At 59.2% G+C, this 25,230-nt stretch overlaps 1 protein-coding gene and 1 long non-coding RNA gene across 19 annotated transcripts in view; one reads left to right on the top strand and one right to left on the bottom strand.

Moving 5' to 3' along the window:
• The window catches only part of CCDC187 (coiled-coil domain containing 187), a 47,303-nt gene that overhangs the window by 16,237 nt on the left and 5,836 nt on the right, over nt 1–25,230 (top strand). For 13 of the 18 annotated variants that reach the window (XM_032478770.1, XM_032478769.1, XM_032478773.1 and 10 more), the window contains 13 exons: nt 165–259; nt 3,277–3,842; nt 4,202–4,289; nt 8,523–8,635; nt 13,837–13,889; nt 14,273–14,386; nt 15,546–15,670; nt 15,776–15,870; nt 19,855–19,940; nt 20,267–20,736; nt 21,632–21,719; nt 22,858–23,004; nt 23,946–24,118. In XM_032478770.1, coding sequence (XP_032334661.1) covers nt 165–259; nt 3,277–3,842; nt 4,202–4,289; nt 8,523–8,635; nt 13,837–13,889; nt 14,273–14,386; nt 15,546–15,670; nt 15,776–15,870; nt 19,855–19,940; nt 20,267–20,736; nt 21,632–21,719; nt 22,858–23,004; nt 23,946–24,118 — 2,213 coding nt within the window. The remainder of the gene's footprint in view (nt 1–164; nt 260–3,276; nt 3,843–4,201; nt 4,290–8,522; nt 8,636–13,836; nt 13,890–14,272; nt 14,387–15,545; nt 15,671–15,775; nt 15,871–19,854; nt 19,941–20,266; nt 20,737–21,631; nt 21,720–22,857; nt 23,005–23,945; nt 24,119–25,230) is intronic. The other 5 variants (XM_032478768.1, XM_032478781.1, XM_032478780.1 and 2 more) reach the window with 5 other exon arrangements.
• Nucleotides 1,976–10,838, bottom strand: LOC116663304. Its single transcript, XR_004319546.1, has 3 exons — nt 10,828–10,838; nt 5,644–5,649; nt 1,976–2,120 (listed from the first exon to the last, which is right to left on the bottom strand). It is a non-coding gene; the product is annotated as an uncharacterized LOC116663304 (long non-coding RNA).

Raw genomic sequence — 25,230 nt, 5'->3', positions numbered from 1 at the left:
GCTATGACAGCTCTGGAGGGACCCCCATTGCCAACAAAGAGGGGACCCTGGGATGTCCAGCCTGAGACCCTCATGGAGGCCAAGGCTGGCTCTGAGGCTGAGAGACAGGGTCTGGGGTCTTCTGGCATGGGGCGGGGCTCTGACTGCATCCTCCTCTGCTTTAGGGCCTGGAAGCCTCCGAGAGCCCAGGGTCGCCTGTGCTGGAGTGGAGCAAGGTGACTTCCGGCATGGTGCTGGGGGACCAGGAGGCCCCAGGCAGGTGGGTATGCAGGTGCCGGGGCTGCACTTCCTGGGCGGGGCTCTTCTGGGCAGGGGGTCAGTTCCCTGGGTCCATGGCTGCACAGAGCCTGTGATTACAGCTGCGTCTGTTTTCATCGAGGTGAAATTCATGTCACATAAAGTTTACCTTTATAAAGTGAGCGATTCAGTGGCATTTAGCATGTTCACAATATTGTGGAACCACCACCTTCATCTAGTTCCCAAACATGTCCTCACCCTGAAAGGAAACCCTGTACCCATTGCAGTCACTCCCTCATCCTCCCCCAGCCCCTAGCAGCCCCCAGTCTGCTCTCCATCTCGATGGAATCTCCTGTTCGGAATGTTTCATATCAGTGGAATCCTACAGCACGTGCCTGGCTTCTTCCACTGGGCAGGATTTCTTGGTTCATCCATGTTGCAGCCTGTGTCAGGACTTCCTTTTTATGGCTGAATAATCCATCATGTAAGAGCCCAAATTTTGCTTATCCACGGGGCAGTGGATTGACACATGGGCTCTTCCCCCTTTCGGCTGCTATGAGTGAAACATCCGAGTACCCGTTTTCACCTCTCTCGTGTGCGTACCTCGGAGTGGAATCGCTGAGCCGTACGGTAACTCCAGGTTTAACTTGCGGACAACTGCCAGACTATTTTTGGCAGCAGCTACACCAATTTGCATTCCCAACAGCAGGGTGGGAGAAATTCGGGTTCTCCCTGTCCTTGCCAACACCTATTTTCTGGGGTGTTTTTTTTTTTCACCCTTGCTTCTGTTTCTGTTTCGTTTTCATTTTACCAGGGCAACTGTCCAGAAGATCCCTTCCCTGGCAGCATCTTGAAGTGCAGGATGGGAGACATTACCCCACTTTGCTTAGGGGATGAAGCAGCCCCTCTCACTAGAGGCTGGCCTTCCCCATGCTTGCCTCCACTGGGGAGGGGCTGGAAGAGGGCCCCGGGGGCTTCAGGCCAGCGCCAGCCACTTCCTGGCCACCTGCTCAACAAAGAAGGGAGGGCGGTGTGACAAGAAACTCACAACCAGGCTCCCTGAGCATGATGCACTTGTGGGAGGAGGGAGGAGCTGGCCCAGAGGCTAAGAACGAGGTCCCCACAAGGTGCCGCCCACCAGGAGCTTCCTGCCCTGGGCTGGCTCTGAACCTGGCTTCTGGGCTTGTCTTTGGCAGCCCGTGTTCTGGGAGGAGGCTATGGGCTTATGGGCTGAACCCCTCAGTGCCCAGCACCCACCCCTCTTTGCAGCCCCACAGTGGGATGGACACCCTCCCCTGGCCCCTGGCTCCTGGAAGTTTCTCTCTTTGCCCCCCTTTTGTTTCACTTGTTTTAAAAGTGCCCATTCCTGGGCCGCTCCCCAAGATTCTGGGTCCTCAAGGCAGCCCAGGTGTCTGCATTTTTTTTTAACTTTTTAAAGTTGACATTAGGTAACATCCAGGCAAAGACACAGGTCCTAGGTGTACAGCTCTATGAACGTTCACACACTGAGCACACATGTCACCTGCACCGGAACCAAGAATCTGATCACACCCCAGAGGGCAGCCTCCCACTGCCCCATCAGAAAGGCGGGCAGAGGCATCCTGTCTGTCAGCTCCTTTTGCTGGACACGACGCTGGGGGATTTGTCCCCACGGGTATGGAGGCTGCAGGTCCTTCATCCTGCTTCATTGTGTTCTTTTTTCACTTAAAAAATTGTGGAAAATACACATGACATAAAATTACCATCTTAACCGTTAAGTGTGCAGTTCCGCGGCACTGAAGTACATTCATTTTGTTGTGCAAACATCCCTACCATCCATCTCCAGAACTTTCTCATCTTCCCAAATTTAACCTCTGTCCCCATTCAACACTCACTCCCATCCCCTCCCCCAGCCCCTGGCTCCACCATCCACTTCCTGTCTCTGAACCTGAGTCCTCTAGGACCCTCGTATGAATGGAATCATATAGGATTTGTCCTTTTGTGACTGGCTGATTTCACTCAGCATAATGTCGTCAAGATTCTTCCTTGTTGTAGCAGGCATCAGTTTCCCTCTTTTTTATAGCTGAATAATATTCCATTATATGGATGGACATTTTATTTATTCCTTCATCTGTCGATGGACACTGGGGTTGCTTCTAACTTTTAAGTGGTGAGTGGTATTTCTGGGAACATGGGTGTACAAATATCTCTTCAAGTCCCTGCTTTCAAGTTTTTGTGATATATACTCCGAAGTAGACTTGCTGGGTCATAGGGGAATCTTAGCTTTTGAGGGAATTCCTTACTGTTTTCCATAGCAGCTGCACCATCTCACATTCCACCAACAATGCACAAGGGTTCCAATTTCTCCAAATCCTTATCAACACTTGTTTTCTTCCTTCTTTCCTTCCTTCCTTCCTCTCTTCCTCTCTTCCTTTCTTTCCTTCTTTGTTTTAACAGTAGCCATCCTAATGGGTGTAAGGTGGTATCTCACTGTGGATTTGACTGCATTTCCCTGATGATCAGTAATGTTCAGCATCTTTTCACGTGTATGTCTTTGGAGAAATGTCTATTCAAGTTCTTTGCCCGTTTTTCAATCAGGTTATTTGGGCTTCTTTGTTGCTGTTGTTGTTGTTGTTGTTGTTGTTGTTGTTGTTGTTGAGCTGTAGGAGGTCTTTGAATATTAAGGAGAGTGATGCCCAGTCAGACCTGTGGCTTGTAAACGCTTCCTCATATTCTGTAGGTCGCCTTTTCATTCTGCTGACCGTGACTTTTCATGTATATACGCCTTTAATTTTGAAGTAGCCCAATTTGTCTATTTTCCTTCGTTACCAGTGCCGTAGATATCACATACAAGAAATCACTGCCAATTGTCCTCCGTCCTTCCAACAGCCACGTGCGGTCTGTTGTACGGACGCCCGGGAACCACCCCCGGGTCATAAACAGACCAGCTGGGTCTGTTGCAGACACTGCCGCCACGGGCACCCCTGCACATGCGTGTTTCACATGTGGGGCTGGAGACGGCTAACCCAGGGCTGACCCTCTTCCCCTCTCTCCCTGCAGCTTCTGCCTGTGTTTGAACAGAGCCTTGAACCCTGCCGAGACTCGAAAGTCAAGAGGCCCCAGAGCTGGCTGGGAGGGCGCCCCCCTGCTCATGTCCGCCCGGTCCTCCCAGGGCCCCCTGAAGCTCCAGGACCTGACCACCCCCTGCCCGCGCCCAGGGCTGTGTATCTACCTGGACCCCGAGGAGTCCGAGCGCCTGGGCATGGCGGGCCCCCTGCACTTCCGGTACAAGGAGGCCCGACTGCAGGCCCTGGAGACCATGGCCAACATCCTGAAGCAGCGGATTGACATCCTGACTGACAAGCTGCGTAGGTCCGAGGCCGTGGACACTCTGGGGGACGCGGTCCCGGACCCGCACCCCTGGAGCTCCAGCACCCCCGCCTGCCCCGGAGCCTTGGTGGCCAACGTGGGCGGAGGGGCGCCCTGGGACTGGACGAGCACGCAGGCCAGGCCTCTTCTCTCCACCACCTCCTTCCCGGACGGTGAGACGCCGTCCTGGAGCCCTGGCTGGGAGCAGCAGCAGCAGGACGTGAGCCCAAGGGGCCACCATGCCAGCAGGCCCCGAGGTAGGGCTGGCACCTGGGCCTTGGGTGACCACCGGCCCCGCCAGTGGCCAGGGGACCCTACTCCCTCCCTGACACTGGTTTCTCCTCCTGAAAGGGGGGTACAATGACAGTACCGTAGCTGTCCCTCTGCAGCTATTGTCACCATCTTGCCTCTGGCCAGAAGAGGGATGGGGCCTGGTCTGGAAGCTAATGTGCCCACCGCCTCCCTGCCCTGCCTCCCTAAGAGGGGCCATGGAGCAGGACCATGGTCCTTCCTGCTGCGGGGGTGGGGGACCCCGTCCTCACTCCCCACAAACCAGCAGCTCCTCCCCTCCTGCCGACTTGTGAGAAGTGAAGTTCCGGTGCCGGTCTCTCCAAAGGTTTCGTGGAGGATGGACGTTTGGACCTGGGCAAGAAGCTGGCAAGAAACATGGCTCCCTTCCAGGCCCTCAGCCCCCTCGCAGGGAGGTAAGCCTGCGTGTGCCTGCTCTCAAGAGCCTCGTGCCCCTGGTGCGCAGCCCATGCTGGCCAAGGCCAGGAGTCTGGGTGCAGCCAGGGCTGGCAGGGCAGTGACACAGCTCCTGACCCATCTGGGGTGAGGTGCTCGGACTTGGACCGGGCGGTGCTGGCTCTCTGATGGGGCCGTGTGCGGTAGGCCGAGTGGGGACACTGCTGGCCAGGCCCCCCTGTGTAGCTGGCGGTCTGATCGTGTCCAGGGGACACCGACACAGGCAGTCCTTATTCCAGGTCCCCCCACCGCCAGGTCCAAGTTCTCACCTGTCCGCAGACCCTGGCACCTCCTTGTGACTCCATCAGCAGCACTGGCTGTGGCCTTCTCTGGGGCCCCTTCACACAGGTCCCTTTGTACAAGTCCACCTACAGACAAATAACTGGCCTATGGGCACTGGGGGCCCTTGGCAGCCCCACTGCCCACCTGGCCAGCCCAGCCTTGGCCTGGGATGTGGCCTGAGCAGCCACCAGTCCTCCAGCTCATTTGCCCCCAGTATGCAGGGTCCCTGCTCTGTGCCCCAGGGCACTCTTAGCCCTGACTCCTCCTCCCAGGAGGGGCGTCCTTCCTGCCCCGGCCCAGCCCTGTGGCCCCACTAATTGGGCATCTCTGGTCCACGAGGGTCCCTGCAGGTCAGTCTGCACAGGGGAACTGCTTCTTTGCCGATATCTGACCTTTACTGAGCAGCTGTGGCCTCCAGTCTTCCTAGGGTTCTGTCTCTTCCTGCAAGGACCTCCCTTCCCCACCCCAAGAACTGTTCCTTCAGCCCCATCCCCTGCCCCGCTGCCTGGCGGCTCCTGCTGATGCCAGAGCAGGCACGGGTCCCTGTCTAGTCTTCCTCCCGGTCCCCAGCCCCACCCATGTCCTTCCCTGACACCCCAGCCCCCTCACCTCTCTGTCCTGGGACTGAAGCACCTGAGGCAACCTTTCCCTAGGCTGCTCTCTCACCTTGGGTGGCCACACGTCCGCCGGGACCCCAGGCTTGATAGAGCCAAGGGTGTGGGACCTTCCAGAGGGGGTCAGGCCAGTGGTGGTCTCCAGGGGCCTGGACGCACCTGTTGCCAGAGCCCACCCAGGAGATATGCCAGGGGATCCTGACCACCTACTTCTCCCGGTCTGTTCTGGGCTTGGTGCCCAGTTTGGAGGGCCTCGGGGGTCCGGCTGGAGGGTGTAGAGCTCATTAACAGGGTGAAACGGAGGGTGGAGACTGCGGTCAGGGTAGCTTGGAGCCAGGAGTCCCTCCCAGCCTCAGAGTCCTCCCTAGGAGATGGGGGGTGGCTGTATCCACCTCGATTCCCTGCAACACTGCCTCACCCTCCCCTACTCCTTCGCCAGCCTCAATCCAGTTGCTGGAACTGAATTGTTGCCACCAGTAGGGGTCAGCATTGGGCTGGGCTGCCCGTCTTCCATACCTGTGGCTCTCTCCAGTGCCCCCTCTAGACCTTGAGAAGGGGAGGGGAATGCGAGAATTCTTGAGAGGTTAATTTTGGTGCCCCAGGCTCCAAGGGGAACATCTTATATCTGTGTGTCCTGCTGCCGGATGGCCAGCAAGATCCTGTGGGCCCAGACCCAGAAAGTCTCCGGGCCGAGGGGCGGAGGGCACATGGCCTCTGGGGCGTTCCTGCCTGTGGCACCCCACCAATGCGGCCTTCCCAGGGCACTGAGTCCCCCTCCCCACCACAGCCCTGACCAGGCAAGGAGAGAGGGGCAGAGATAGGCCATCCCAGAGACGCACCCTGGACGGCCCAGCGCCCTTGGAGCCGGGGCCTCAGGGCCCAGGGCCTTGCTGGGCCTCTCGGACTGCTAGGCGAGGTGCTCGGCTTGCCCTTCTAACACAGTGGTCCATGGCGCTGCTTTGCGGCCGTGCCTCTGGTCACCTCCCTCACTGCCTGAGTGAGTTCAAGGCTGAAGGTCACACGTCCCCTCTCCAGGGCCTGGCCTGTCCCACGCCTCTGAGGCCAGTTTCTGAGCTGGGTGGGTCTCCATCCCACCCTTTCCCTGCTGGGACCACAGCACTCAGGGGCCCAGTGGGGGCCGAGCTGAGCTTGTCACCAGCATCATGCGGTGAGGACACCAGGTCTCCCTGCCCCCAAGCAGGTTTGGGCCCCGGGTGTCCAGTCTGTCTGGAAGGAAGAGCAGTGGAGTGTGTGCCCCTGCCACGTGCCCGCCGTCACCCTGCAGGCCTTCCCACACCTCACACAGTGTGCACAGCAACCCTAAGGGATGTGTTCTCATCCCCATTTTACAGATGGTAAGGCTGAGGCTCAGAGAGGAGTCCTGACTTTGCTCAGGGTCCCATAGCCTGTGGGAGAACAAGCCACGATTCAGACCCACGGCTTGGACTTCAGAGCCCACGGTTTTTCCACTATGCTCTTTCCATGGTCCAGTGGTTCTCAAACGGCTCCCTGGGATCCTGTTAGAAATGCAGAGTTCCTGGCTCACTCCAGCCCTCCTGAATCTGATATGCTGGGGATGGGCCCAGTGCTTAGATGATTCTGGTGCACACCAAAGTTTAAGAACCACTGCTCCAGAAAACCTAGACTGGTGGTCAGCAAGCTACAGACCCTGAGACACACTGCCTGTATTTGTAAATAAAGCTTTATAGGCACACAGCCACGCTTATCATTTCCATAATGGGCATGGCTGCTCTCATGCTGCCGAGGCAGAGTTGAGTGGTTTCCGCGGAGATAGAGACCACGCGGCCTGCAGAACCTAAACATCAGCCCTCCATCCGTCTGTGGGGAACGTGTGCCGACTCTGCTCTGGTAACTGAGGCAGACGGGGGCTTGTCAACTGGTGGCATTTCCTTTAAGGGAGACTTGGAGGGCGTAGCTCCTGCCTGCTGCTTGTTGAGGCGGGGGTTACAGCATCCTAAGTTCCGGGCTGGGAAGGAGGGAGTGAGAGAGCTTGGAGAAGACCCTGCAGCGACGGCTTCCCCCCTCCCTCCATGGCCACGCATTCCTGGAGCAGCCTCTGCCCACCGTGTCCTCCAGGAACCCTCCCCCGCCCATCGCTCCTGCCCTGGCATCTCTGGGGTCGCCCTGGGGTCAGCCCCTGGGCCTGCCCAACGCCACCTCAGCATCCCTTGTCTCAGCCCCAGGGCTGCTCCCTTTTTCTGGAATAGTTTTTACACCATCTCCCCTGCAGGACTGTGGGCTGCGGGGGAAGGGCTGGGCAGTGGGTGACCCACACCTGCCCGCACAGCACCCAGCAAGCACGGCCGGTGCTCAGCAGACACCCGTGCCATGGGTTGGAGCGGGGACCGACTCCAGGGCCCATGGGTGTGGCCAGCGTCTTTAATCACTCCAGGGGGTCCTGGTCCCTGGGTGTGAGGGCAGACAGTCATGTGCGCTGATGAGACATGAAGTGAGGCAATTTGGGCACACTGCTCGTCCAAGCTTGGCACACGCACCTCCTTGCCCCAGGGCCTCCAGTCTGGGCAGCAGCTGCCCATCTGTGCTGGGCGGCTCTCCCGCCCCACCTGGGCTGCTGCCTTCTCGGGGGGGGGCCCAGTACCATGCCCTCCTCCTCCCCCGGGCGGGCATGCTGGCCAGCCTTGGTGGGAGCTGAGCTCGCCCCGACGAGGGCAGTTTTCTGAGTCCGACTGGACCAGCTTGACTCCTGCCTTCCCGGTCACCCGGCTGGCTCAGGCCCTTCTGTGGAACAGGGTGGCAGGGCCAGCCGTGAGAAGAGGTGGTGAGCGTCAGAGCTCAGGTGTGGGCCCTGCTCCACTCTGGGCCTGGTGGGCAGTCCCCCTTAGCAGATGGCAGAGGGGACAGGGAGGAAGGCCGTGCCCCATGCCTGTCACACCAGAGCAGCCGTTTTGCAGGAGCAGACCCAGGGCAGTTGGGGGCTTTCAGGCAAAGGGCTCTCTGACCCCGGCCCAGCCCCCAACGCTGATCATGGAGGCTGCCAGGAGCTGGTCCCCCAGGGTCCGAGCGCAGAGCCCTGAGCCGCTGCGTCGCAGACCAGACCCTGGCAAGCTGGGGAATACACAGGTGGCGGCATCTGCGGGCCCACCTGCTCACCACTGCCCTCCTGAACCTCTAGTCACAAGCTCATCCCCGCTTTGGCCTGTGGGTCTCCCTGGACACTAGGTCTGAGAGCTGCTTTGGGTTGCTCCCACCCCAGCCCCCCAGCTGCCTCCTGCCTCACAGATACTCGTTGCTCATAATATGTTTGTGTGTCTCCAGCTCACGAGGGGCGCCAGCCATGCCAGATCCCTGCTGTGGCTCCCAGAGGCTGGAGGAGATGCGGTCAGCCAGAGGGGTGGGCTTGGTCACGCCCTGGACCACCCGGAGCTGCGGTAAGGGCGAGCCTGTGGACAGGCCCTGGGCTGGCTGGTCGGGTGGCCAGGGAGGTCCACTGGGGACTCCCTCCACTGCCTGACGCCCCGCGACGTTCTGCGGGTGCAGAGAGATCCTTTTCTATGTGGAGTGCATCTGCGCATCAGTATTAAAGTTTTTTGGAGGCTTTTGGGACCAGCTGCTTGCTATGTGCTCTTGCCCCACCTCTGTCGTGACTGACACTTGCTCCCAAGAGGGTTGATGGCTGGTTTCATCAGCAGCTCCACTCCTGGGGCTGCTCCGAGGTGCACTTCCTCAGAGCCTCTGTCAGCCCAGCACTCTGCCTTCTCTGATGCTGCTGGAGGGTTTCTGTTCCCGGGTTACAGCTGAGGAGACGACCAGGGCCACAGAGCTGGTGCATAGGAGGGGGCGTGGGGATAGTGCCCCCGTCTGGTGCCCTCTGGGGTTCGGGGCCTTGGTCCAGGCAGCAGGCCGGCCCGAGCTCCCGGGGCATGTGGCAGGGGGCAAGGGCTGGACCGTGGGGATGCTCTGCTCAGTGCGGGCTCACGGAGGGGTTCTGGCGCGGCACTGGGAACTGAGCGCTGCTCTGAGAGGCCTGGGATGCCTGTTCGCTGTTAATCTTTGTGCTTCAGCTGATTTTCTTCAAACGTTTTAAGAATGTGAATAAAACATGCTCACGTCTGGCCGTAGGAGAACTGTGCACTGCAGGTGCATTCAGAGTGAACCCCCAACCCCTGCTCCCAGTCGCCTCCAGCAGCCCTGATAAATCCTGTACCTTCTTACAGAGCCAGATGGAGTTGCCCGTGTCACGAGGAGGGGCAGTGAGACCTGAGGGGTCCAGTGGCCTATGAAAGGCCGGGGGGCAGTTAGCTGCCCTGGTTTTCTCCTGGTGCCTGGGCTCTGGAATCCCATAGACCTGAGCTCAGAGCAGCCCCTACAGGGCCAGCGCGGTTGGGGGTGGGTGTGTGATGGACCCCTCATGGATGAGCAGCTTCCCAAGGGGCTGACCAGCAGCAGCCTCCCAGACAGACACCTGCCCTCCCTGGCAGACAGAGGGCCCTCGAGCCAGATGGGACAAGGGACTGGGGACCAGAGCCCTCAGGCTGCAAAACACTCCTGCAGAGAGGCTCCTCAAGCCCACCGGGATGGGGCGTGTATGAGCTACTTGACGTGTGTGTGTGTGTGTGTGTGTGTGCGTGCGCGTGTACACAAACACATGTGTAGACGGGGCCTCGGGCCTCTGAGGCAGGAGGGCTCTGTGCCTCCCTACCCTGATGCTCTGGGAGACCCTCCCAGCCTGGGAAGGGGGCTGCTGGGGCGCCCGACGTGGCTCTGCCTCTCCCAGCCTCCCGAGGCGCTGAGAGCCCCAGCTGCCCACTAGACCCTTCTTCATCCCTCCCTCTGCTCACTCAGCGCCGACGCACTGAGCCCCTGCTGAGCCTGGCACTGACCGGGGACTGGACCGTGCCCCCTAGGCGCCTGCCTTTGGTTGAGGGGGCGGTCAGAAGGTGCACAAGTGACACACACAGTATGTCAGGTCCCGGGTGAGAAGTGCCAAGGGGTCGACTCTACACAGAAGTGGGTAGATGTTTCTGGCCCTTCCTCTCCCAGGAGGGGCAATGAGCTGCCTGGGACGGGGTGCGGGTGCCCAGGAATGACGGGCTGGGACCACGGCCTGGACTCGGAAGCCAGCTCTCTGCCCACCCCTCGCCATGCTTCCGGCTTTGAGCAGGCTCGGGGAACCTGGGCGCAGCTGCATGTTCCAGAAAGCCAGGACAGCTCAGGTGGCCCTGTCTCTCTGGGCCATCGGCTGCCCCCAGTCTGGGGTGACGTGGGGACTAGGGAGTTCGGGCAAAGGAAGTTGCCCAAGGGTACCACCGCAGTGCTGTTAGCTTTCAATGCTGCTGGTCACCAACGCCTGGCCACTCTGTCCTCCAGGGACACACAGCCCCAGTGCGCCCTGTACCTGTGTCTGCCCATGCAGGTTGGGCAAGTGACGCCCAAGGGGGTGGCAGGGAGGTGGTATGGCGTCTTGGGGGACAGCCAGCCCCACCTGGAGCCCACGGTGAGGGCAGAGAAGGGCACCCTCTTGGCACCTCAGGGAGGAAACCGTCATTGCTGGTAGAAAGGAGAAGTCACTTGGACTGCGGACCACGAGTCGGGCTGTGGCGGGTGCGAGCCTTCCCACTACTCTCTCCCTGGGGGAGCACTCCGTGGACAGCCTGCGTGCCAGGGCGAGGGCAAGCACACTGACGTCAGCAGCCCCTTCGTGCAGATCTGTCCCTTCCCCGGGGTGCATCTCAGCCACACAAGGGGCTGGGCCATAGACCTCCTGAGAAAGGGGACCCAACCCAGCCTGCCATGGGGCCCACCCACACCTGCCAGGCCTTCCAGGGGAAAGAGACAGAGCAGAGGGCTCCCTCCCCATCCCTGCCCTCTTCCCTGAGAACATCCTCCCAGAGCCTCTGAGGTCTGGTGTGGGTGGAGCTGTTGGCCAGGCTCCCCCCAACCCCCCACCCCTGGCAGCTTCCATGGGCTGTACCCCAGCAGGCCAGGTGCCAGGTCTTCCAGAAAAACCCACTCCTGTCCCAGCTCTGCCTCCAGGCTTCCTCTCCAGGACGTAGGGAGCAGGTTGGGCAGTGGGGTGGGGGCACACCCCAAATTCTCAGCCCCTCCTGCATGAAAGGGCTGAGTCCCCAGCTGCCCTGACACTCCTTCAGATAGGGCTGGGCAGGGCCACCTCTCAGTGCATTTGGGGACTGAAATTCCCTGCCAGGATCTCTTTATCCTGAGGCTGTGGGCAGTCCCAAAGAGTCAGCTGAAACCTGAGCTGCTCCTGCTTGGTGGCCAGAAACCCAACAGTGAGCACAACCCAGAGTGCCTGTGCTGGGCTCCCATCAGATGCCTCCTCCAGGAAGCCTCCCAGATGACACTTGGGCTGGATCAGGTGCCGCTGTTCACCCAGTGACACCTGCTCAGTGGGAGTGAAACTCATGTTTGTGCATCTCTCTGTGGCCACAGGAACTTGAGGGCCTGGCTCTGGTTGCAACCCAGGCCCCTAGAACAGCCCCTGCCACATGTGGGGGCTTGGTGAATGTCTGCTGACAGCATGAATGAACTCCTGAGGGCCCCAGGTGCCTCTGGGCCAGGCACTGCACATCACACACGGCGTCTCATCGATCTCACCCTACCTCAGGGCAGGTCCCATCCCCATGACTCTGTTTACAGAGGAGGAACCCGATGTTCAGAGAGGCACCTATCACCTCCAACCAGTGAACAGCAGAGCGGGGATTCCAGCCCAGCTCTCGGCCGCTGGCAGCAGTGCAGTCCAATCGAAACTTCTAGACAAACGTCTAGACCAGCATCCAGTGGCACTTTGAAGACGCAAACATCTAGCCCAGTGTCGTCCGATACAACTTCCTTCGAAGGATGAAGCAACTGTTCTAAATTCTGGGCTGTCCAATGTGGCAGCCACCAACCACAGGCCACTGTCAGGCAGTTGGAATGTGGCTACTGAGACCAAAGAGTGGACTTTTACATTCTGTTTCCTTTTCATTTGAGTTTAAATGTAAGTGGCACGTGTGGCTGCCAGCTGCCATTAGACAGTGAAACCGCGGCTCTCAGACCCGGCGGCCTCCCCCTGGGGCGGGTCCCCCATCGGCTTCACTCCGGTTTGAGGCCACAGGTCCCCAGTCCCAGCCCTGTCACCGAAAACACACCTGGTCACCGTCATCCTCACCATGATCGGCAACAGGGAACAGCTGCCACGTGCTGAGCGGGTGTTAACCCTTGCAAATGCCAGGCGCTTTGGGGTGCAGGCATGTTGGGTTCTTGGGGATCCTCCCTGATTGTCATCAGAGGAGTTGGGGAGCAAGGCCAGTGCCACCCTCTGCTCAGCAGGGTGACCGTCAGCTGCTTGGCCAGCCAGGGCCACGCCCACCTTGCTTTCTCCCAGGGCTCAGAGCTCAGGGCACCGTGTCTCCCTGGCGACCTGCCGGGGTGCTGGCCTGGTTGCAGATGACCAGGAAGGCCCCTCCTCAAGCCGCGGGGCTGGGGGCTTGGGTCTCTGAAGCCCCCAGGCCCCTGCAGGAGGGCCAGTCTCTCTCCAGGGCCACAAACCAAAGCAGGGGTGGACTGTTCCTTTCTAGAGGGAACTTCAGATCACAACAGACACCGTAAACCAGTTCCTCGAAGCGTCTGCATTTCCCGCGGTGGCCAGTCAGCTGGGAGGAGTGGGGAGCGCCCCAGGCATCACCCCACGTGCTCAGCACTCCACATGCTCAGTAGGCGGCCAGAGCCCTCGTCTTCCCCCAGGCTTACTGCTTCCGAGGTTTCTCCATGGCTGTAGGAATGCCAGGAGGAGATTTAGCCATTGTTCACAGCTCTATGCTCGCTCTAACCATGGGAAGCTGAACGCTCTGTTCTGGGAAGGAGGGCACAGTCAGAAGGATGTCATCCTCTCTGCACACTCACCAGTGATGACAGAGGAGCTCGTCCAAGAGCCACAGGGGGGCTCCACCATCCACAGACCCGGGGCCTGTGCCCGGGAGGGAGCGGCCCCCTACGGCTCTCACAGGCTCTGGCCAAGAAGACGAACGCTCGAGTGAGGAAGGAGCGTACCAGCCGCACCTCCTTCGGACCACAGAGTCACCGCCTGCCCCCCACCCAGGCATCCTCCGAGGGGCCCAGTGCGCCAACAGGGTGCAGAGCCCAGGCTGGGTCTTTGGGGCCAGAAAAGGAAAGAGAAGCCCCTTGGCTGCCTTCGAGGAGGGGCTGAGGTTTCTGTGCTCCCACTCTGGAAAAGTCCCAGTGTCCCTCTGCCTGTGTCACTGAGCAGCCACCAGGCCATGATCATCACTAGTGCACCATAACGGCCGCCACCCGTTGAGCGTGTGTCAGATATTTCACCGCCCCGACGTCCCCGCCGAGGCTCCGATGGGCTAGTGATTTGTTCCAGGGCACCCTGCGAACGCGTGACGAGTGGAGGTCTGTCTGGCAGCAAAGCCCATGTTCTTGGCCCCGGTCATGTGTCTGCCGACTCGGGTCACTGCCCCTGGGGGACCGCTGTCCCCCCCTGCACCCGCCCCTGCAGCCTGCAGCCCCTCCTGGCCCTTCCCCTGAGGGTCTTCCTGCAGGCTGGGCGACGTGGACACTGAGCGAGGGGAGGCCACTCACCTGCCCTTCTCCGTGGTTTCCGCAGGTCTGCTGTCTGACATCCAGCAGAAGTCCCTGAGCTTCCTCGAGTCACTGAAGGTGAGCCACCTTTATTTCTCTTCTGATCGGGAGTCAGCTGGGAGCAGCCTCAGTCCCCGAGGCTGAGCAGAAGAGGCCCAGAGGCAGGGAACTGTAGACTTGAGAGCTGGACAGATCCTCAGCCTGGCCGGAGGGAGGGAGGGGAGCCTGGACTGGGGAGAAAGCCACTGGACTGGCCCAGACAGAGGCGAGGCTGCAGGCAGGGGATAAAGTTGGTGGGCTGGGGGGGGGTGTTTCCTATGGGGTGGGGGAACCCTCGGAAAAGGACCCTGTTCTTGGAGGTGGCACTGCCTGCCCTCTCAGGCTGAGGGCTTGCCAGGGAGCCATGGGGGGGCAGCAGGCCGGGTCCCTGGGGAATCTTGAGGCTTGGGCCCTCCCTGCAGCTGGACCAGCAGAAGCAGGAGCAGGCACTGGCCCTTCTGCGCCGACAGGCGGAGCTGGAGGTCTGGGAGACGCAGAAGGCCCTGGAGGATCTGCTCTTCAAACATCGGCTGGAGGTCAGCTGGTGACCCTCCCAGGGCTGCCACAAGCATGCCCCACTCCTCCTGCCGGCCCAGCCCCATCCTGTGGCCCATCTGTGGCCAAGTGGGGAACCACCTGCCTTTTCGGAACTGGTAGAAAGCATGGGTCAGGCTGGGGCAGGATCGTGGGCCCCAGCTATGTCAAGAAGAGCAGAGCGCAGCTGCCCGCTGGGCTGGCTGGCTGATCTTTTTAGACAGAAACAGGATGTTTTTTCTGCTAGTGTGCTGGGGGCCCCTGGCTGGGGTGACAGCCTGTGCCTCCCACCTGCCCGTGACTCGGGCTTGTGGGCACCTGAGCTAGGGGTTCTCCATTGAGCTCAGGAGCTGAGGTGTGAGGGCACCCATGCCATGGGGGGTCTGCCCTGGAAGGGAGGGGGCCACATCGCTGAGCCCACCTCCACCCAGCGCCCTGGGCCAGCATCCTTCAGCCCCACCAGATAGGCTGCACTTGCCGGTCAGGGCGGCCCAGCAGCGCCTGGTGAAGGGGAAGGTGGTCCTCAGCCCCGGCAAGGACAGGAGGCTATGTCTGTGGTCTGGCTGCACGTGGTGAGCCTTCTCGAAGTGACTATTTCTCCCCTGGGTCCTGGTCCCGGGGACTGCTGATGGGCTGCGCTCACTCACAGTACTTTTAGGGATGCCTTCCCGGGAGAGGAACCGAACCTGAGGCAGCATGTATGCCTGTGTGTTCACGTGTGTCTACGTGGGTACACACGTGCACAACGGCACAGACACACCTGGCCCCCCGTCTCCCTTTCTCTCTTCCCCTTCTGCCAGTTTCCAGCATCGCATTGCTAAGTAATTGTGGCCTCTGCAGCCAGAACGCAGAGCTGCGGTTTCCTCCCCAGGTGTCCTTCGTGCAGCTGCCCCGGGCATCCCATCCCCTACAGGATGCTCTGGCCCTGGCCGTGCTCCGTCCACTGGGAACCTGCCACTCTCCCTGGACCTCTGCCGTGTCCAGCCCTCTCTAGGGGGCAGATAGGGGGTACTGGCCCCCCTTGAAGGATGGACAAATGAGGTCCCTGAGGTTGGAGGCTTGTCGGGCCTTGGGCTCCTCCCTGGGACCTGGCCTGGCCCCCCGGTTGTGCAGCTGCCCCGTTCACCCTCCACGACGCACACTGCCTTCCTGTGCTCCCAGCAGCGGCTGATGGAGAAACACTCGACCCAGGCCAGGCCAGAAGTGGCTTTGGAGCTGGAGCGGCCGCAGGTGCATGTGGACCTGGAGCTGATGACCTCTCAGAGCACCATGACAGCCAGACCCAGGTGTGGCCTGCGGCTGGGGCCCAGTGTAGGAGAGGGTGGGGTGGGGGTCTTGGACAGGCACTGTTGGTTGCCGGAGCTGGGTCTGCAGCGCTCTCTCCCCTGCAGCTCACACCCACACCTGGGCGGAGATGCTGCCACTGTGGCCTCCCCGAGTCCCAAGAGGGGACAGAAGACTCAGGGAGACGAGTCAGCAGACGCAGGTGAGGGTCCACAGAACTAGCTACACAGCAGCCGGCCCAGCACGACCCCCTGTGGGCCCGGAGCGGTGGCAGAGTCAGGCACCCAACAGAGAGGCCCAGTGATGGAGCGACCTGCCCCTGGGCCACACGGAGAGGGTGGAACTTGGATTTGAAACTAAGTGTGTCTGACGCCAGGACTGTGTGGTTGACCATAAGGCCACACTGCCTCCTGCTTGTAGGGGGGAGCAGGGCATCCAGTGAGCCAGTAGGTGGACACACGGGCCACCATCCCCACGCACGCAAACCTGGGAGCAGTAAGTCCAGATTACAGCAAGAAAGCTTTCAGTTAGATGAAAGTGAAACAGCCCAACAGTGGGGGCCGTGGCCAAGCAAGGAAGAGTGAGGGTGGGCCGCGCAAGCCTGTCTGCCCTGCTCTGGGTCAGACGGGGTCTCAACTGCTCCGGGAGGACTGCAGGGTGGCCATCACCAACTCCCCAGAGTCCTGGTTACAGCTCGTCTCTGCCCCTTTGGGAATGGGGGACCCCACACTCTTTCCGGGTTTGCCCACGTGCCCACCTGAGTCCCTCAGAGTGGTTTTCCCTGAGGCCTCGTAAGTGCTGGCCCGTGAGAATCTGGCCAAGTCCCCTCGCTGTGCTGTGTGCTGGAAATAGGGGTCGCTTATCTGCAGGCTGCAGGGACAGCCCGCCCAGCTTCCCAGAATTTGAGCCCTGGCTGAGCTGGTGTGTGAGCGCACTCCCAGCCTACGTGTGTGAAGACGCGGGTCTGTCTTGGCACATATCTCATGTGCCCTTGAAAAGAAACTCTGGTGTGAGGCACGTCAGCGTCCAGGATTATGATGAGCTCTTGGTGACTGGACGCCTTTCTGATTCTGCCGTTATGGGATAGCCCCCTTTGTGCTCAGGGACCCGCTCCGCTCTGAGTCTGCTTTGTCTGATGTGGATCCAGCCTTCCTGGAACTGGTGTCAGCCCGGCCCACTCCTCTCATCCTCTCACTCTTAACCCACGTGTGCTTGCATCTCAAGCGTGTTTCTCAGAGGCAGCGTGTGGTTGGATCTTGCTTTTTTTTTTTTTTTCCTCTTCGAAGCTGGAAACCTCTGCCTTTAAACTGGAAAGCTTACACTGTGTCTCCATTTCACAGGATTATCAATGTCATTAGGTTCTCTCTCTTTGTTATTTACCCCTGTCCGAACTGGCCTTTTCCCCTCTCTCTTTTTCCTGCCTTCCTTTGCATTAAACCAGTGTTTGATAATGAGTCCTTTTTATCTCTGCTGTTGGCGTATGAGCTCTGACTTACACCCGTGGTCACTTTAGAAGGTACGGTCACGTGTGTGGGCTGCCTTTGCGTGGCACCCTGCCTGCACCTGCAGTAGGCGGCCCGGCCAGCCCTCCTTTTCTTGGTTTTATGCCACTGCTGTTATGCATTTTGCAACTCCACAGTACACTGTTATGATTTTAAACAGTCAACAATCTTATAAAATGTATATATATTTTATATACATATATATACACACACATACACACGCACGTATATGCATATGTGTATGTACGTGTATATATGTATATTTTTTCCCCATTTCCAGTGTCCTTCATTCCTTGTGTTCACCCAGATTTCCATCTCAGCATCATTTTCCTTCCTCCTGAAGGACCTCCTGAAACATTTCTGGCAGAGCTGGTCTGCTGGAGACAGGTCCTTTTAGCCTTCACGTGTCTAAGGACATCTTCGTGCCATCTTTGTTTCTGAGATACTCCACTGCATGCAGAATTCTAGGTGGACGGTCTTCTCTTTTCGTGCTTTAGAGACACGGCTCCACTGGCCTTTCGCTCACGTTTTGGGTAAGAAACCTCATCCTTCTCTTTCTTCATTTGTGCAGGATGTGTCATTTTCCTCTGGCAGTTTTTTTTTTATTTTAATTTTTGGAGAGGGAGGCAATTAGGTTTATTTTTATTTATTTAATAGAGGAACTGGGGGTTGAACTCAGGACCTCATGCATGCTGGGCATGTGCCCTGCCACTGAGGTATATGATGCCCCGACTAGCAGCTTCCAAGTTTTTTTGTTACTAGTTTTGAGCTATTTAATTATGATGTGCTTTGGCATAATTTTTCTTCATCTTTTTTATTCTTGCAGTTTGTTGAAATTCTTGGACCTGTGGGTTTGTTTTCTTCAAGTCTGGAAGTTTTCCAGCCACTGTCTCCTGGGAGAACTTCCCTGCCCACGTCCCCCCTCCTCCAGGGCCCCCAGTTCCCCGTGTGTTAGAACATTTGAAGTTGGCAGCTCACGAAGCTCTGGTCTTCCTTTCTCTCTCTTTCCCCCTTTTCTTCCTTTGTCCTTTGGGTTCATTCTTCTCTGTGTTTCCTCCCAGATCGTTTCTATGGCTGTGTCTCCAGGTTCATCAAGTTTTTCTTCTGCGATGTCTAATCTGCCATTAATCCCATCCAGTGTCTTTTCAATCTCAGGTGTTTTCGGCCTTCATCTCTAAAAGATCCATATGAATTAAAAAATATATATATCTTCTATGATTTTATTTAACTTAAAGAATTTTTTAAAATTTTGTTAATGGAGGACCTGGGGATTGAACCTAGGACCTCACACGTGCTAAGCACGCAGCCTACCACTGAGCTATTACCCACCTCCCTTACTGGTCTTTCTATTTTTATTTAATTATTTTTAATGGAGGCACTGGGGATTGAACCTAAGACCTCGTGCATGCTAGGCATGTGCTCTACCACTGAGCTATTCCCCATCTCCTTTACTTACCTTTTTAAACATACGGAATATGGGTATAAAACCTTCAAATGCCCTTCTCTAATTGACAATTTTCATCAGGGCTTTTTTTTTCCCCCCTGCTTCTCTGCATTCCAATGGAGGTTGTAAATTTTACCTCGTTGGGTGCTAGGCATTTGTGTGTTCCCATGCACAGCTGTAAGCTTGCTTCTGGAATGCTCTTACCGGGAAGCATTTTGATCCTTTCAGGTCTTGCCATGAATCATGAGGTTTTCCAGCCTGGCTCGTGGAGACAGGCAGAATTCCTAGCCTTCTGGTCCTTCGAGATGCTTCTTTCCCGGGCTGAGCTGGGAAGTTTCCTCACGTGCATTCACAGATGAGCTCTCCACTGAAGGCTCCCGGGGACACCGCCCAGACCCCTGGGGCTCTCCCCATGTGGCTCTCTCCTCTCGGGTACTCAGTCCCACAAGCCCTGGGTGCCCTGGTCTCTCCAGACTCTCAGCTTCATCTCAGGGGGATCTCTGCCTCGGTTTCCCCTCCCTGCTCTACAGTTCAGAAACACTCTCAAGGCAGTAAGCTGTGGCAGAGGTCTCACCCCATTTGTTTTTTCTCAGGGATCACTGTGCTATGTTGCCTGACGTCCAGTGTCTGGAAAACCATTCTTGCGTGTGTGTGTGTGAATATTTATATATGTATACATACATATGTAACTTTTTGGTCCTTTTTTGAAGTTTCTTTTTTTTTTTTAAGTGGGACAATGAACCCACAATCCTATCCCTTCTACCTTCTCTTGGCGGGAAGTGCAAGTCCTCAAATGAGCCTTTGAAAAGCACAGAGTTCCTTTCCCCTCACACCCAGCATCGAAGGGCAGCTGGCAGAGGTCAGTGGCAAGATAGCTGTTTAGGCTGGGAATTTAGGCTCTGCTGTCCCCCATCTGCTTGGTGCTGGACCTCAAACAGGTCATTCCCTCTCTCTCTCTCCGGCCCTCCCGCGGTGGAAGTGGAGCAGTGGGTGCAGTCATCCTTGAGCCCCTCTATCTCAGGTCTGGTCTTCTGCTTCATCAGTGGGGTCACGGGGGTTCCCACACCAGGAAAAAGGAGACAGAGGACCCCTTCTGGCGTGGCCTCGTGTGATCTGATGAGAAGCTGTGTGTGTGTGTGGGGGGGGGCATTAAGCTTCCTAGACATTCTAGCTTTGGGAGAGCCTGTAAAGGACCCTGGAACCCCTACATAACCCAACCATGCTTGCTTTCTGTCCTCAGAGCCTGTGCAGGAAGGAAGACCAGGCCAGACCCCCTCCCAGCTGCCCCCGGCCAGGCTCTACTCTTGGGACGTCCCTATCCTCCAGGTACAGGAGAGGTCCGCAGGGGAGATGCTGGTGGTGGCATCAGACCCCATCCTCTCTCAGCTGCCTGGGGCCATCACGTGTTGGGGCCTCGCTCTCCTAGGGTCTGTACCAAAGGGCCTCCACAGCAGGTCCTGGGCTGAGGGGGGGGCTCTCCCTGCCACGGGCACCACCCACCCTTCCAACTGACATCTGCCTAAGCCCCTTCCTCATGCCTAGGGTGGCAGGTGAGGGTAGGCATTTCAACAGGGTGTTTTGGGGAGGACTGGCTGGGTGCTGTGGGTGGTACATTTCAGGGTGGGTGGCCTGGCCTTTCCTGAACCCTCTAGGATCACAGACAATTGCCCGGCTTAAATCTGGGCAGGGCGCCAGGCCAAGCTGATGGGGACCCCGCCCTGACTTCGGGAGCCAACAGTCGGGGTGGGCCTACCCTGCCCCGGGAAGGGGAGCACAGCAAGAGGAAGAGTGGGGCGGCCAGTCCGGGAAGGCACCCTGGAGGCGGTGGCCTTCTCCCCGGGGCTAAGTGCTACTCCCACTCGGTGAGGCTGGTCCCCGGGAGGCCTGGAAACTCAGCGGCGGTGACGCGGCCTGGTCGGTCTGCTCCACCGCAGTGGAGCCGGACGGGGGCCCGCAGCGTCGTGCCTGGAGCCTTCATCCGCTTCACGCTGCAGATGCTTGAGCAGAACATGCGGGAAGAGGAGCTGCGCGCTCAGCACCAGGCCGCGCTGCTGAGCCTGCGCGAGAAGGCGCTCGAAGAGAAGATGCGCGCAGAGCTGGCCTGGCTGGAGCATCAGCGAGGGTGAGAGCGCGCATGCGCGCCGCGCTGGCCCGCCCCATCCCCGCCCCCGGTCCTGACCGCAGTACAGGGACCAAAGTGCCCATGCAAGTAGTAAAGGCGTTTCGAGAAATTTAGATGAGAGGTAAAGTACGAAAAAGTGACTACAGAGACATTAAAACCACCCTTAGTCCCGCCTCTCCGAGATAGTCCCTGCCCATTTTCTCGGTCTGTCTTGCCAGCGCTTGATGGAGACGCACATACGGCTATTTAAACAGCATCCGAAATAGACTACACATACAGTTTGTAACTTGAGTTACCTTTACTTGAGGAAACCTTTCCGTGTCCCTGCGTAAACACTACGACACACAGGGCACCCAACACAATGACGATGCAGTCCCGTTAACCAGCCCTGCTGCGGGACATCCGTGTCTCCAACTTTGTGTCATGAGAAATGAACATCCCAGAGACAACCTCCTTAAGGTAACTTACTAGAAGTACAGTTGCCATCAGTGGGAATGCACTTTTTAAGCTTCTTGCTATTCCCATATTGGTCTCTAAAAAGGTTATTCCAGTTAAGATCATGGGCAGTTTACAATCGTGCCATGATGACCCCACCCCCACCCCCAACCCGCCTTCCTCTGGCTGGGCTCCAGGGTGGGAGGCACTGCCCTCCCTTTCTCTCTCAGGCCCAAAAGTGGTCGTGAGAGGTGGGAAGAGTGACGGCCTGTGCTGGGGCCATCGGACCACCGGGGCTCCCCCAGCCTGCCCACCTCCCTGTGGGGTGCCTCTTCCCTGTGCCCTGCTGCTGCAGAGGGCATGCCAGGTCCCCCTGACTGGCCAGGGCTGGCCATGCCTGGGGTTTTTCACACCTACTTGCTGGACCTGAGGTTGGCAGTTGATCTGTTTCCTCTCCCAGGTATCTGGGCAGCACGGGCAGCTATGCAGCGCTGGTGGCCTTGGCGGAGAAGCAGCACCAGGCCCTCAGCAACCTTGAGCGGGAGCAGGTAAGAAGTTTCTTCTCCAGGGCTCCACCTGGGTCGACACAGAGATGGTGCTGCTGCCCAGGGCTGGAATGTGAGCATCACCACACCATTGCTCAAGAAGTCCCCAGCCCCTACCACCTTCCAGGGCCGCTCAGGACCCTGCGGTGCACAGGGAACCTCCAGTGCTGGAGAGGCAGCGTGGCCTGGGTGGAGTGTGGCCCCATTGTCCTGGCTCCTGTAGCCTCTGAGCAGTGGTGGGCCTCTCGGAGCATCATTGAGGGAAAACCGCAGCAGTGTATGTTTCATGGGATTGCCGGAGGGTTTAGCGCAGCCGGCGCTGACCAGGGCTGCGTGTGCGCCACCTCAGAGGGGATTCCCGCCTGCTCTGAACCCAGTGTCTTTGTCTGGAAGACGGCATCAGGGGCCACTGTGCTGGTGTCCTTTCATCTTAGTGCCCTGACACTGCGGGGTGGGGGCTGCTGGTAACGCTCTTCATACAGATGGAGGAGCTGAGGCTGAGGGTGGGGGCTGCCTAGCTTGGGGACCTTCAGCTGGGAAGTGAGGGGTGGTGCTGGACTGGGGGCAAGCCCAGGCTCCTAACCTCCATCCTAGGTGGCCTGTGTGGACCGGGGAAGTGAGGTGGCGGGCGGGGGGCATTCCAGGCAGAGGAGGCAACAGGAGGAGGCCCAGACACTCCTGTAGGGCACGCCCTGGCCAGTGAACTGTGAAGAGGGCTCAGGAGGGGTCAGTTATTACATGGCATGAGGCGCTGAACCTAGGGTCCTGTGCTGTGGGTGGGGACCCTGGTGGACTCTGGGGTCTGGGCCCCCGACCACTGTGGTGAGGGACCCTGCTCTCCTCTGACCTGTAAAGACCCAGTGGGGGTGTTCTCCCAGCAAGGTGGCTCTGCCGAGGGGCGTGCTGTCAGGGAGGGACACGGCCCAGGACCTGGAGAGAGGGAGGGCTGCCTGGGGGGTGGCAGGGGTGGCCCGGCCTCACTTGGGGATGCCCAGGGAACAAGCACTGCACCTTCCCTCCTGCCTCCTGCTGGGCGTCCCCCCAGGCACCCCTCCTGTTCACCATGTGCATTTCTCTTCAGTGTGTGCCTCTGTGCGGGGCTGGGGGCTTGTGCTGACGTTCTCCCCTCTGGCTGCTTCAGAGGGAAATACGGTACCTGCGGAACACCCACCTGTTCTCGCACCAAGAGCGGAAACTGCTCCTGCAACATCAGAAGGACATCCTCGCTCTGCAGATGTCCACCGCCCTCCTGCAGCAGGAGCTTCAGGCCCAGAGCAGGCTGCCTCAGGTGGGTACTTTCACCTGGGCTGAAGGCTAGGCCTGTGGCCAGAAACGCTTGTCACCCAGCTGCTTCGTGGGGATGTGCAGGTCCCCGGTAAAAACACGGGAGACCCAGGGTGGAGAGGGACCCGGTGAGGTGCAGATTCAGGGTGGGAGGGGCAGCATCTGCTGGGGGGCCAAGGAGGTTTCCCGGACTAGGTGGACCTGGCCAAGCCCTGGAGGAGAAACCAGACCCCCAGGGGTAGAGGAAGGCGCTCTGGGCCCGGAGGTGGGGGGCCCAGCTGGAAGGGGGATGAGGCTAGAGTTGTGGGGGGCAGGGCTTTACTCAGTGCCTGGGGGCAGTGGTGGAGGAGGGGGCCATGCAGGGCTGGTAGGGGGCCAAGGCGGAAAGGAGAGCATGGCCTGTGCTCCTCAGAGAGGCCAGCCCTTTGGGGACCCTGAGCAGTGAGGGTGTCCCTGCTCCAGCTCCCTGTCCCCACCCAGCGTCACATGAAGGGGGCTGTGTGGACACGGGTTGGGCACCAATCCCCAGGCTGAGGGGTGCCGACGGTCTCACCGGGTGGGGTGGGGATGGGTGGAACCAGGTCCTAGGAAGCAGCTGGTACATGTGTGCAGCCACACTGTGGGTGACTGCCAGCGCAGGTGAGCTGCCTGCCCCAGGCCAGGCTGCAGGAGAGGGACCCAGGGCTGCCTGACCCCACAGCACTGCCTCTGGCTCCAGCGGGGACCTGGGCAGCCTCAGGTAAGGACTCTCCGCTCTGGGCCTGCTGTCTGCACCTGTCGAGGACTGTGAGCACAGGGATTCAGGGCTCCTGTGAGGACAGGACCACCTGTTTCCACCTGGTACTTGCCTGCAGGAGCACGCTGTACACTGTGTCGCCAGCCCCGTGCTGTGGCTGCCGCCTGCTGTTCTCAAGAGATGGACCAACTCACTCTGTTCTTTCTCAGAATTCCAGCCTCGAAGTCAAGGCCACTTGGGCAGAGGGTGCTGAGACAAGCCAGCAGCCAGGGGGGCCTGCACAGGGCTCCTCGTGCCCCCCTTCCCCCACAACACCACACAGGTCTGGCATCCCCGCCAGCCACCGCCCCTGGAGGAGCCCTGAGAAGCCACAGGTCCCACAGTGAGTTGTCACAGGGCGGCCCTGGCCCTGGTGCTCGCCATTAAATGTCTTTCCTGCGCCGAGTGGCTGTTGTGTCACAGCTGCTGGGCCTGGCATCACCTCGCCCTGCCAGGGGAGGAGGGGCAGGGCACTGGGGGCACCTAGAGGCCCCTGCTCCAGCTGGCCGGCCCTTGGGATTGTGGGCAGAGGCCAGAGCTGCCCTGGCGCAGCGGGAGGAGCACAGGCAGGTGCAGCGCATTCCCCGCTGTGCCGCTGGCCAGGTGTGTCCACCCCACTCTGAGCCCGTTTCCTCGTCTGTTAAATGGGAACGGGGTGGCACCGTCCCCAGGCTGCTGTAGGGCACAGTGACACAGAGCAGATAGAGAGGCCTGGCTCGAGGACAGCGGGAGGTGGGTGTGCACCTCGCTGGGCACCCCACTCCGAGGCCAGCATGGGCTGTTCTCCAGGCCAGGACGCTTGGCCTTCTCCCTCAGGCCTGGTCACAGGGCTCCTTTGCAGCAAAAAAGCCTCTCGAAGCAGATGAGAGGGCCCCACCCAGGCTGAGTCACGTTGTGGGGAAGGGGTCCTGGCCGTGGGAGGGAGCGGACCTGCTTTTCCCGTGAGCTTCCTGACCACCCGCACTGGGATCGCCTCCTTCCCTTCTGTCCTAATTAAAATGGCCCTGATACCCCGGGAGGCCCTTTTCCTCTGAGCTTCCTCCCCCAAGGCTGGCCACCTGCCAGACTCTAATCGCAGCACCCCCACCCTGCAGCAGCAACCTGGGGTCAGGACTAAGAGGGAGGCCCCCACGCTGTCCCCCTAGGAGCAGGCTTCTCAAGGACCCCTGCCTGCCCTTAGGGGCACCACTGCCATCCAGCGTCGGGGTGGGGAGGGCCCGATTTCATGCTTCCCCTAGGAAGGGGAGTCATCGCCCACTCAGCCGCCAGCCCGAGCTGCACTCTGCTCCCCTCTGAGAGCGCTTCTCATGGACTGATCTGCAGTTCACGTTGCTACTGACCGCCAGCCCCAGGAATCTCTGAAAAGGCTTCCAGGCTGACCCAGGAGCTTGTTTATAGCACTGCAGCGGCCGGCCTGACCCCACAGTCCGGGGCCTGGGGCGGGGGGGTTCCGCC

This window comes from Camelus ferus, chromosome 4, assembly GCF_009834535.1.
Source record: "Camelus ferus isolate YT-003-E chromosome 4, BCGSAC_Cfer_1.0, whole genome shotgun sequence".
NCBI classification, from domain to species: Eukaryota; Metazoa; Chordata; class Mammalia; order Artiodactyla; family Camelidae; genus Camelus; species Camelus ferus.
Note: the sequence above shows the minus strand (reverse complement) of the source record. Positions and strands in the feature narration are given on the sequence as shown.